The following is a 12759-nucleotide window of genomic DNA, read 5'->3' on the forward strand; positions in this document are numbered from 1 at the left end:
TAAAATATTTCGGTTTGTCTCACACCGAGCCGAGTAGTGATTTGAACTGTGGCCCTTAACAGCTGTGCCTCTGATCATACATGAGAAAAATCAATTCTTAAGAACTGCAATAAATATATAACGGGCTGCAAACAGATGGGGCCAACGCTGACCTCCAGCTAGCCAAGAAATCAGTCACATTGCCTACTTAAGTTTTATATGCAGGGTTGGTTTTTTTAAGGCAGTAAGCAATTTTTATGAAATAAAGCCTTTTTTTTTTTTAATAGAACCGAATTTAAAGATAAGTACAGAAAATCAGTTACTGTTTAATAAGTCTTAGTTCAAGGTGTCTCTAGTTAGATGTGCTTTTACTGCAGGACATTAAACTTTTTAATACTGAGATTTTGGTGGTTTATGTAACAGGCATTTCTGAGCAAATGACACTTATGGCAGGGGTGACCCTGGATCTGGTAGTCAAATGTTCTGTATGCTGCAGGGCATTTAATTTCATCTGCTTCCTCTTCCATCAAGTCTTAGAAATTCATAACCTCATCACTCTCCAGGCTTAAAGTGGAAAAAGGACTTATTAAAAACTGTTGGTTTAGTTACAGTCAAATTATTTATATTGGTAAGAATGTACACAGGGTGTACACAGTGCTAAATGCCACGCTAGTCCGTTAGCCTGGACAACCAAAAATATAAATAATTGTTGACGGCAATAAAAAAAATTTTTAAGATCTTCTGCTGCAGCCAGCTATACTAGATGATGTAGAAATAAATTACATTTTTGAGAGTGTGCAGAATGTATAAAAATCCTGTCAGTATAACAGTTGATTCATTTGATTTAAAATAGCGTGCATTAGTATTGTGCATACAAGTTCCGTGAGATAGGGGGTGTTCTGCTAACCAACTATGCTGGCTGTCCATGCATTTATACTTACTTTTCAAAGCCTCATTAACTGTGAAAATTGTAAAACTGAACAAATTTATGTCCAGAGACTTGTAACATCCAGATTTAAAATTTGGCTTCCTAGATCATTTGCCTGGTAAAAACAGTCTCTGTGTGTTTGTGTGTGTTAATGAAAATGCAAACCAGCACCTGAGCAACCAGCAAACATCTGACAATCTCGTGGAGTTTTCTGTTTGCTTTAAAGCTGTGTTAATACTGTGGAAGGCAAACATTGCTGCCTTTCCCACATAGCAGCGTTATTTTCAAGTCTTCTCTTTGCCTGAACAGCTGATTGAGCGCCGTCCCTCCGTCTGATGTTTTGGGTTTGGGTTTTTTTTCATTTTTGTGATTTCTCATTGTGCCTTGAGAACTGCCATATGTGCCATTTATTTTTTTCCTTCTAATTATTCTCTCTTGGATGATCTGCTGTCCATTTTACCTAGACATCTCGCTTGTAATCCTTAATTGCTGAGAAGCATCGCGAGTGAAGAGCAGTGCAGTGCCCAAGCTAATAATCCTGCCTGGTGCATTTCTCTGCATTGTCGTGCCAGGACTGAGGATATAAGTGATTCTGAAAAGCTGCAGTTTGAGACAGACAGGCTTAGCTGCTGGGCTCTCCTTTGACACAGCTAATGCTGTTAAGAAGAATTAAGTAGTGGACAGTGGTCCTTGGGTGGGCATCGAGGAAGGAAGGTAGAAAAGGAAGAAGTAGCAGGGCAAGGAGGAGGAGTCATCAGCAAAGAAACTCAGGTGCAGAAAGGTTGGCACTCATTAATTCTGCAGTTCTGTACAAGTGTGACAAAATTTGATCATAGTAGTAACTGAGCATCTCTGTGAAAATGTAGTCCTGCCTCAAGTTAAATGATATTTTGTCTTTGGGAGGAGTTTCATATCAGTAAATTAATTTCCTCTTTGGGTTGTAACAACAGGAAAGAATGTAGCCCTTGAAAGGAATGGAGTCTAATCTCTCATGCATCAGAATACTTTCATTTTCCCTGAAATTCCTCCTTCCTGTTCATCCTATTCAAATAAAAAATTATAAAATACAGCATGTATAGAGTGTCTATTGGAAATCATTACAAAACCTTGAGTTTAAAAAAAGGCTCTTCTTGAACATTGCCTCACACATCTGCCCATGCTGCTTCTTGAGCCAATAAAATGCTGGTTTTCAGGCAAGCTGTTCTCGTCATCTTGGTGTAGAGGGAGCTGTGTATCTCATTAAATAAACAAAAGCTGAGTGAAATTGGATGTGATACTGAGTGATCATAAACTGCAATGTTTCAGAACGGTCATGGGCAGTTCTGTTCACTACAGGCTGCTTGCAGTTGACAAAGCTGAGATAAAACAATGACTTACTCTTTCCCCCACCCCCCCCACCCCCCCAAGTGAAAATGGGCTCTGCAGTATGTCTCCTTGGCTTGAGCCAAGATCTTCCAGAACGCTGCTGTTATTTCCAACTGGCAGTGCTACTTAACACAGATCCATTCTAAACACTTCCTTTTCTTTCTGTATTTATTGTACATGTCACAAAAATACCCAAACCCATCCAACCAACCAACCAAATTAGAATGTTTTGAAGAGTCTTTAAACACTTTATTTGGATTACTTTTTTATATCCAATTGCCTCAAGATACTGTATCCATGGTTGTACTCTTTCTCCACGGTTGGAATTCTGATTTTTCATTTGATAGCCCTTTAGCACAGACTTTGGCTTTCTATCACAAGTGCCCTATCTTCCTACAATCCTGTTCATTGCTTCCCTGTCAAACTTGACAGCTTTGAAGGCTTTTGATGCAGCAAAAGCTTGCCCATTAGCTTAAATGTGTGCATGAATAGTGCTGTTGACTATTGATTGTGCTAAGGGATCCCATCTCTGTACACAGTCAACAAGCATAAGATTTAACTGGGTCGGGTCAAAAGCCTGCTCTCTCTAATCTCTGCAGTACAAGACACGAGCTGTAGTAGCATAGGGAAGGAAGGACCTTTTTTCAAAAGATAGCTGGATTTTAATTTTTTTACTTCCTCTAGAATGGTCTTGTTTCATACTAGTTTCATATGTGCTTATGTGCAGACAGACACAAACGTTATCCTCTCCAGGTAGAGCACAGGGGGAAAAAGATAAAGAGGTCAAGGAGAGGCTGTCAACAGTGGGGAAAAAAGCTTTTACTGTCATTGACCTGGCAAACCAGCCAAGCCTGACAGTTTGGCTGGTGTGGCCTCCAGCCTACCTTATTGTTTGTTGTCTGTACTGTCTGGAGTGTGCTATGGAGAAGAATCCTGTAATTTAGGCTTTAAATAGAATAACTCAAGAAAAACAAGTGGGTTTTACGTGTCTGGTCTAGTAAATAAATTCAACCTGCAGTTAGCCTCCTGCTATTCATTGTAAACCTTATTGCCATTTTGTATCTCATTATTTGAACAAGAAGATGAAGATACATTACAAAAAGAATGTTACGGAAGGACTGAGAGTCCTTTTCAGGCTCATACTGAGCACTTAGAAAGCCATCTGCCATTATAAAAACATCCTGAGTGCTATTACTGGAGTACCTGGTACTCCAGATCAGAACAGCAGTAAACCACTGGTGCTGCCTGTCTGTAAATTTGTAAATAGGTTTTCCTATAGGTGACTTTCTGTTATTATTAAGGAGTTGCTCCAATTCTTGCTTTGAAGAAGAGCACTTTGCCACCTAAGATTGTATTGCTGCCATGTAACATATTTGCTGCTGCCTGTAACATCTGTCAACTTATTTTAAGATTAGGAACTGTATTAAATAAGAAAAATCTCTTTTTTAGAGGATTTAGACAGGCAATAGAGAAAGCACCTGGATCTCAGAACCCACCACCAAACTGCTTCTATACCAACAACTGTGTCTATGTCATACATAATGCAACTCAATAGCACTGCATAGGAGCTCTTCACAATTCCTATTCTCGCTTCTGCTGGCCTACATCCCACCCTTAGTAAAAATGACAGGAGATGTAACATACGCAGAATGATATCCGGTTGGTGCCAGAGATGCTTAATTATAATATATATCAGCCCTGGCTGGGAAGATACAGCTGAACAGCAGGAATAATATGAGTACTTTCTGTATAACACTGCCTTAATGGAGGTGCAAGAGTATCACTGAAAAGGCAGGATGAGACAGCAACCTGTAGATCCTTCCTCTTTCTATTTATCCTAGTAACAATCCAAAGAGGTAGCCTGTAGGACTTTCATTTCAGTGATACAGAGGCAGAACTATTTTCTTCAGAAAAAAACATGTGAAACTCGTGAAATACCACCTAACATCCACCAGGAATTTCCTGTTTCACTTCACGTCCTTTGTCTCTTGTCCTCCTGCTAGGCACTGCTGTGAAGAGCCCAGCTCCATCTCTTCCATCACCTCCCTATGGGGTACTGGGGGCTGCAATTAACTGCCCTTGAAGCCATGTCTGTTTCAGGCTGAAAAAGCCTCAGCCCCGCAGCTTCTGCTTGCAGGGCAAGTGCTCCAGTCACCAGCCATCTCAGTGCCCTCCTCTGAACTTTCTCCAGTTTGTCAGTGTCTTTCTTGTATTAAGGGGCCCGCAGTCACACACAGTATTTCTGATCAGGTGTAACGAGCACCAAGTAGAGAGCGATAAGCCCTGCCCTCCATCTGCTGCTGGTGCTGCTTGCTGTTTAGGCAGCCCAGATACTGTTGGTCTTCTTTGTTGCAAGGGTGCAACAGGCTTATGCTCGGCCCGCTGCCCACCAAGCCAACAGGTTTAATGTGTAGAAGGTTGTTTGCACCTGCACAGAGCTAGAATGTCCCAAGGCTTCCAAGTTTTGACAGTGTTGGTGTAAGCATCCTTGAAAGGCTTCCTTTGGAGAAGAGTCTGAGTTGGAAGCACAGCTGGGTGAGGATGCTTAAGGAAAAGATAGGAAGAGCTCTTGGTAAGTCCTAAGCCTTTGAGATACAGGTTTTCACAAAACTGCAGGGAACTGGTTCCTGAACAGTGTGGCAGATACACGAACCTGCCTGCTGCTTTATCACAGTAGTTTCCACTTAAGATTTGGATAGTCTAGAAGAAAGCTGGGGTGTATGTATTTATGCTGGCTAATTTGTATTGTTTCCTTTTCCTGATAGATAAATAGGTTGTTGTTTCTTAAGTGTAATGAACAAGGCATATTTCACAGCCTCTTTCTTACTGGGGCCTGGACTTGGTCGGGGCTTTTGATTGTTACTGGAGTTCAAACATTATGTAATACTGAGTAGTTATTTATAGTAAGGATTGATTTTTTCATAGTTTTTTTTCCCTGTGATAAATAGCATTTCTTTTTGTAATGAAAGTCCACAGCGTTGCAGTCCTGTGTTTGTCCTGCTGCGTGGCACCTGGCGTTGACACCCTGCTAGCTTTCCCTTAGGTAGTGGTGCTGCCCTTTGGATTTCAGTGGGCTGTACTCCCCCGCGAGGAGTTAAACACGAGCAAAAATGTTTACAGCACCCGAGTCCTGTTTGGTCATGTATCTGTGTGCATCTCTTTGTATATAGCGGGAAGGGATTGTGACAGTCTTGCAGTGATCCATCTCTTCCCCCAGTAGCATGTTACTCTCTTACGTCTAATTAATGCTAAGCAAATTATTCAGAAGGAATAATTTATCAGACAAATATAGCTGCTTTATCTGCTCAGGGAATAACTTAAACCAGAATATGATTTTTTTTTTCTCCAACTTATTAATTATTCAGCAGTCATCAACCCTTTTTTCATGTTGTTAACTGTGGGCCGATCGCTGAATTTCTGCAATTGACACATGCTGTTAGACAAATTCGCATGGACCACTTCTACAGGACTTGGTGTCATCTTTCAGCTCATTTTAGCAAATCACAAGAGAGCCTGAATTTAGGGTTGCCTGAAAAAATACAAAAATTCTTTCCACACAGGGTCAGAGCAGAACTTCCCGGTGCATCTTCTTTAAAATTCCTTTTTTTTCAAGTAGAAAAAGAACTCTCTGCGATGCACGCCAAGCAGCTCCAGTATGAAACGTTATTCTACAAAAATGCGAGCGCTCCCAAGCGCGGCGGCGGTAAGCACACGGCCGTCGTCGACAGCGTGTTTCTGGAGCTTGCTGGCCTCGGGCGCAAGGCATCGCCCGGCGCCTCTGCCTGGGCTGCAGCACCCAGCCCGTGGCACAGACCAGGTCCCCGAGGAAGGGCCTTGTCCCCACGCCCGGCTCCGTAGGTCGCTCTTCCTGGGGGGACTGGAGGAGGCGCCTCCCGAGCCCGACGGCCGTTTTGGCCCCCCGCCCCCCCGCCCGCGTCGCGACCGAGGCGGGCTCCCGTCCTGCGCGGGAGGCCCGCCGTTTTTGCCGAGTTTCCCTTCAAACACGTGAATAGTTGGAAGTCGGCGATCCGAGCCTGCGAAAGCCGAGCAGCTGGTTTGCTCGTCTGCCGTTCAGCCGCGCTTCCACGCCGCTCGGCTCAGTGCTGCAACCGGGCGTCACCGGCGGGGCGGGGCGGGGCCGGGCCGCCCCGCCCCGCCCCGCCCGGCGGCTTCGCGGGCCGCCGCCGCCGCCTCCTCCTCCCCCACCCCCGGGCGGCGGCTGGCACCGAGCGCCCCGCCCCGCCCTGCCGGGGGCGGGGCCCGCTCCCGCCGCAGCCCCGCCCGCTGCCGCCGCTCGGGGGCGGCCCCGCGCCTTCCGCTCGTCGCCCGGGGCAGGGGGCGGGCCGGCCGGGCAGCTGGGGCGGCCGCCGCCGCCGGGCGGCGCGGGAGGCAGGTGGCGCCGGTGGTGCTTTGTAAAGGGGCGGGCGGCGGCGCGGGCAGGCGCTGCGCTCGCTCCTCCTCCTCGGCCGCCGCCGCCTCCTCCTCCTTCTTCTTCTCCTCCTCCTCCTCGTAGAGCGGCGGCGGCGGGCAGGCTCCGGTCGCGGCCCCGCAGCTCCCCACCGAGGCGGCGCGGCCTCCGCTCCCTCCTTCCTCGGTCGCTGCCCGGCCCCGGCGCGATGTCGGGCGGCGCGGCGGGCGCCCCCAAGCCTCTCCCGTCTTCCGGGCCCAAGTCGCTGCGGGAGATGCCGCATCCCCTGGCCACGTCCAGCAGCGAGGAGATGGGGCCGGCGCTCACCCCCAGCCCCGACCTGCTCCTGCCCCGCAGCATCGCCGACAAGGTACGCCTCGGAGAAGGGGGGCCGCGGCGTTTGGGGGGGGGGGGAGGGCGGGGAGTTGTCTCCGCTTTTGAAGGGGAGCGTGGAGAGGAGGGAGAAGGGCTGTGTGTGCGTGTTTTTCCCCGCCACATCCACTCCTCCGGCTGCATCCCTGGCTGCCCGCGGGGAAATGAAGCCCTGGGCGCTGCTGACATCCATTGCAAGAGCCCGGGGCTGCCCGCGGGAGGAGAAGGAACTCGGTGTGGGGGCTGCAGGCATCGTGCTTCTCTCTGCGAGGGACCGGGTGGGATGCCGCTGCTCCTGCTCTCACCGGAGTGGGTGCAAGAGGCAAGATTCTGCCGATCGTATCTTCCCGTGGCTTGTACCCTCTACAGACGGGTCTGAATGCTTCAGGAATTGCTGCAGCTCCCTTGCCGTCTTCTTCCTGTAGCCCGCACAGGGAAGGCTTGGAGCTGCCCTTGTTTCCTTACCACCAAGCTTGCCATCAACTTGTCTGTGATTGCCCTCTCCAGAGCTGAGCTTCTGCTTGCTTCTTCACAGCAGTGTAATACGGAAGGGATGCTGTTGCAGGAGTATCTGCGTGCTCTCCCTTCCCTAGCTCTGGCATGTGTCCACAGGACACTAGCGGGCTTGCCCGTGCCTTTCCTGTGTGTGGGCCTTGGATGTGATAATTCCCAAATGCGAAAGCAGTAGTGCCAGCACAGCACTCCTGATATGTTAACTACTCTTGCAAGGACGTAGTATCTCTGTGGGCAGATTTCCAGAAACCTGTTAAAGTAGGATTTCTGAGAGCAAGGGTTGCAAGGGGTGAGATTGGTTTGAAACTTCGTAATAAGCAGTTCTGGGCTCGCTGGTGTGCTTACAAGGTGTTAACAGAGCTGCTGGTGGCAAGAGGTGCTTTCTGTGGCTGTTGTCCTGGGGAGGGTGGAGCTGCTCCTGGGAAGGATGGATCTGCAAGTCTTCAAAAGCCTTGGGGCTGCCAGCAGTATCTGGTCCAATACGCTCCTGTGTTCTAGGGGAAGGGGTCAAGGTAGTCTGTCGTCTTCTGTATGTCACCTTTTGCTGCTCTGTAACTGTGCTGTACAGATTCAGCAATTGTTCCTGCCTGTCTAAGGAGCCCTCTCCTCGAACATTTGCCCGCTGTTGCTCAAGTGAGAACCCAGGCTTACCTTCCCTTTGCAAACATATGCCTTCGTCTAAGAAACTTGTCAGAGAGTTGATGGCCCTCTGAGAGAAGGAGGTATGTGAGTAAGGTGGGAGTAGGAGTTGTGGAGTTTTTTGTCTGTGAAAGATTGGATTTACTTATGGAGTTAGGTTGCTGTCTGACCAACCTGTAGCAATAGGAGTTGGCAGCTGCCTTCATGGGTCCTCTTGCAGCTCAGGAGTGCAGTGATAGTGGTGTACTCACTCTGTTAGCACTGTCCATCCACACTGCTGTGTAGCTGGTGAGAAGCTCTGTTCTGAGGAGCTCACACCCTGTAACTTCTTTCTTCAGCTGTACTAAAGAGATTTTTTTCTTTTGGAGCACAAGCAAGCTCTTGTCTGCTTTACTGCTTTGAGGTGTCCAAGAAGTGCATCACCATCCTTGATAACCTAGGAGCAGAAGTACCTCTCTAGCCTCAGGTTGTGGTCAGCTAACTTGTCAATAGGAAGGTTCTTGCCCAGTTTTTCCACCAGCAACACAGGTGAAATCCATCTTCTAGTACCTGTATGTAGTACTGTCCTGTTCGAGGCGCTTGGCAGCACAAAAGTACTCTAAAGGGGAGAGCCAAAAGGGGCTGAGGTAAGCAATTTTTAGACTTGAGAGCAGTTCTGTGGTTGACCTGGAAATGACACTAGGGTAATGAGCCTTGCGGAATAAAAGGATTTCCAGTAGGAGGAGAGCAGCGTTCTTTTTTTTTTTTCCTTATAGCTGAATTAGCAGAAAAAGACAAACGTCTGATCCTTCTGATGGAAGGAGTCCAACAGCTCTGCTGTGTGAGGGATGTCCCTTCTTCCGCTTAATACCTGACGCTCTGGCAAGAAAAAAATGAGTTGACTTTTTTTCCACCTCAGGAAAAACTTCAGCAAACAAACGGGTGTTCCAAACTTTAAGGCAATAGTAAACTTCAACTGCTTGCACTGTATATTGAGTAGTCTAGACAGCAAATATGTTAAGTGGAGGTAAGTAGTTAAAACTGCCTTTTAGGTGGTTAGTGTGTCTCTTGGTCTTAATTTCTGGTAGAGAGTCATTAATCTCTTGAAAGCCTGGCTCACTAATCAGCTAACAATGTGTGGACAGCTCCAAGAGTTGGGTAACTGAGGGAGGTCAGTATTTAAGTCTAACTTGGGCTTAAAGGTCTGCAGCTGTTCTTTATTGATTCTTGAACAGGAGATGTGCTTCTCTGCTCTCTTGGTCTTTCCAAGGGCCTTTCTGGAGACTCTGGTGGAGATTGGCACTGCAGGAGAAGTTTGGGTTGAAGTCTCCTGCTGCAAAGTGGCTCTGAGTCAGTAAGCTTCTGTAAGGACCACTGTCCATAATAGGACTGTACTAGGACATCCCTCTGGCAGAGGGATAGTGGCAATGGCTGACCCATCACCATGAACTGCATAATTTGCCTTTTCTGTGTTCTTCTTACCTGCTCTGAGCAAATGCTTCCTAAACACCACTGCAAGATATAAATACCTAAGACTGAAATCCTCTGAGGGGAGAAAGTGCAGAAGTAAGGGAATTTTTCTGTCCATAAAGCAGTGCTTCAATTCCCACTGCCACAGATGTGCAGCCTGAAGTGGCTGAACCTCTGCCATCACTGCTTTGCATTCTTTAAAGCATGCTTTCCTTACTTTTTTGGAGCTCCTGAGTAAGAACACTACTTTATCCTGAAATAGGAGAACCTGGAGGACAGGAACACTGCCTGTATGCCTCCTGTTGGGTTTTGATACAAACATGGTAATAATCTAGGAGTTTAGACCCTGTCTAACTTAGTCTCATAAACCTCTGGTTGCTGTTCAAGAATGGTGGCTAATGCTGCTAGAGCAGCAGGACATGGGAAAGGGAAAGAAAACCACCTGTGCTGTTTTCTGTGGCTTCCCCTGTTCTAAGGCCCTCTAAGTAGACTAGTCTCAAGTTTTCTGAGTCTTATGAAGAGGCCTGCAGAGCTTTCATTGTCTGAGTGCATCTTTCTCCTGACTTGTGGGAGAGAGCTGTTTTAGGAGCCAGAAGACCTTTACTTCTTAAATGAAATGGACATTTCTGGCTAAGTACTTGGCCTTCACAGTGATTCTGCAGCAAACATTAAACACTTGAGTTGTAGATTCTTGTCTCTGAAGCCTTCCTGTATTGGCCAGATCTTTCCATAAAGATCTTTCTGTTCCCCTCAAGTCTAATTGCATAAAAAATTTTGTCCTGATACCTGACCACCATCAGGTTTTTCGAGCTTATTCTCCCTCCCTTTACCCTTGCTAACCTCCAAATAAGGAGACAGCTAAAGCTGAACCTAAGCAGTATTGACACACCCCACTCCCCCCCTTTTTTTTGACATTAGGTGATAAGGGAACATGCAGGTGGAAACAATCCCTCAGGATGCATGACAGGTGCCATTGCAGAGTTAGCTGTAAAACTGAGTTCTTGCTCTCTTACAGAGGTTTTGGAAGGCATGCAAGCTAATTGAGATCTGCTTTTCAGAGCAGATCCTCTGCAGAGGAAGGTAGGACAAATGAGGAAGTGTCAGTGTGGATTTCTCTCCTTTTTCCTTTAAAAAAAAAGTTCTGCTTGCATGTGACTACTTGACTCTCCTTCACTAGTATGTCACTTTCAATAGTGAGTCTGCTCTGTGCACTAGTACATAGACTTTGACACTGAGGAGAAAAGGCATTATTAATGGGTTACTGGGTTCAGAGCTGAGGTGAGAAGTAGATGTAATAGTACCCAAATAGTTGTAGAAGTGTGATAAGACTCAGGATGCAGCCCCACTGAGGCTATGCAGTTTTAATAGCATGCTGCTAAGTGTTGGAAGTGCCAGGCTGTGCAGAGTCAGAAAGTGTTTTTTGTATGGCTTGCTTACTCTGTCCTCTAGCTGTGGTCCTTGTAGTCCCCCTAGATTTGTGTCATGAGAGTATCTTCCTAACAGGGTAATGTTGGCTGTTCTTGCTATGGTCTGCCTTGAGACTGGCAGCTGATAGGGTCTCAACTCCCAGTACTGGTTTCTTGCCTATCGCTCCAAAAGCTTTCATATCCCACCTGTCCTAGGGCTCAGACTCCCTTGTCCTCTTTCAGACATCTCTGACTACCTGACACTGTACTTGTGGCCAGCTACCTATAAACTGTTCAGCTTTTCTTCTTTGAAGATGCGCATGCTTTGTATTTGGCTCTGTTAATGCTAGACAGCTGAAGTGACCTTTCAAGGCTGTTTTACAGGTAGTAAGTATATCAAGCAGAGCTGCTGTGGAATACCAGGCTTGCAGTGAATGCATAGCTTGAATTTGCTAATTCATGGAGATGGACGTTAAAACTCCTACTGCAAACTTCTGGTTACTAACTGAAAACTATTGCTTGTGTGGGACCCCTTGCTCATCTGCTTCCAAGCTACCACCCTGGTGAATCCATAGGCCTGTATTAGCACCTGATCAAGTATAAATACTTGGTGCGTTTGCTGGAGTGCTCTTACTTAGCACTCATATTCTGGAAGGGAGCCTGGCAGCTCTCCAACAAAAAATATACCAAGAGTCTGGAGCTCTACTTCCAGTCTGCTTGGTTGCTAGTTTATAATTATTGCTCTTAACTTCATCCACCCACAGATGAAACCAGTTTGCAGTATAATCTGAAAGCTTAAAATAGTTCTGCCTGAGCTTCTACAAACCTCTTCCTTCTCTGACTAAACAAGGACTGTTAGACCAGCACCATGTATTGTACTTAAAGCAAGCTGGAGGTAAGTTCTCAGTCTCAGGAGAGACTGCGGACTACAGAAAGTCAGGAACTGAAGTTGGTGAACTCATGAAGTGATGTCAGTATGGATGAGTTGATCTCAGTTCCAATCTACAGGAACACAAAACTGACAATTGCAGAGAAGCTGAGGCTGGAAGGCACCTCTGGGTATCTTCTAGTCCAACCCCTCAGCTCAGAGCAGGGTTAGGTAGAGCAGGTTGCCTAGGATGCTGTGAAGTTAGTTTTTTAATATCTCTGGGCAACCTGTTCCTGCATCCAGTCACCCACAAAGTAAAATTTCTTTCTCATGTTTAAGTGAAACTTCCAGTATTTCAGTTTGTGCCCATTGTCTGGTGTTCTGTTGTTGGATCCACTGAAAAGATCCACCCCCTTCTGTAGACCCTTCCATCAGGTATTTATCCATATTGGTAAGATCTCCTGAGCATTCTCCTCTGCAGGCTGTTGGCTGTCTCTGCCAAGAGGCATATTGTTGGCTCATGGCCAACGTTTTCATTGGGATCTGTTGTGTGTGGTGTGGGTTGTTTTTTTTTTTGTGGAGATGGTTTTTTTTTTTTTTTGTTTGGTTGTTTTTTTTCCCTTCTGCCAAGCTGCTTTTCAACCAGTCAGCCCCCAGCACATACTACTACATGGGGTTATTCCTGCCAGGTGCAGGACTTTGTGCATCCTCATGTTGAATTTCATGAGGTACCCATCAGGCCATTTCTCCAGCCTGTTGAGGTTCCTCTGAATGACAGCACAACCATGTGATATATCAAGCATTCTATCCAGTTCTGTACCCTCAGCACACT

At 46.7% G+C, this 12759-nt stretch overlaps 1 protein-coding gene across 1 annotated transcript in view; it reads left to right on the forward strand.

The window, feature by feature from the left end:
- Nucleotides 1-6677: 6677 nt before the first annotated feature.
- The window catches only part of SNX30 (sorting nexin family member 30), a 53082-nt gene continuing 47000 nt past the window's right edge, over nt 6678-12759 (forward strand). The window contains exon 1 of the mRNA XM_075020351.1: nt 6678-7050. Within this exon, the coding sequence (XP_074876452.1) occupies nt 6889-7050 (162 nt within the window). The 5' untranslated portion in view covers nt 6678-6888. The remainder of the gene's footprint in view (nt 7051-12759) is intronic.

This window comes from Buteo buteo, chromosome Z (genome assembly GCF_964188355.1).
Source record: "Buteo buteo chromosome Z, bButBut1.hap1.1, whole genome shotgun sequence".
Lineage (NCBI taxonomy): Eukaryota > Metazoa > Chordata > Aves > Accipitriformes > Accipitridae > Buteo > Buteo buteo.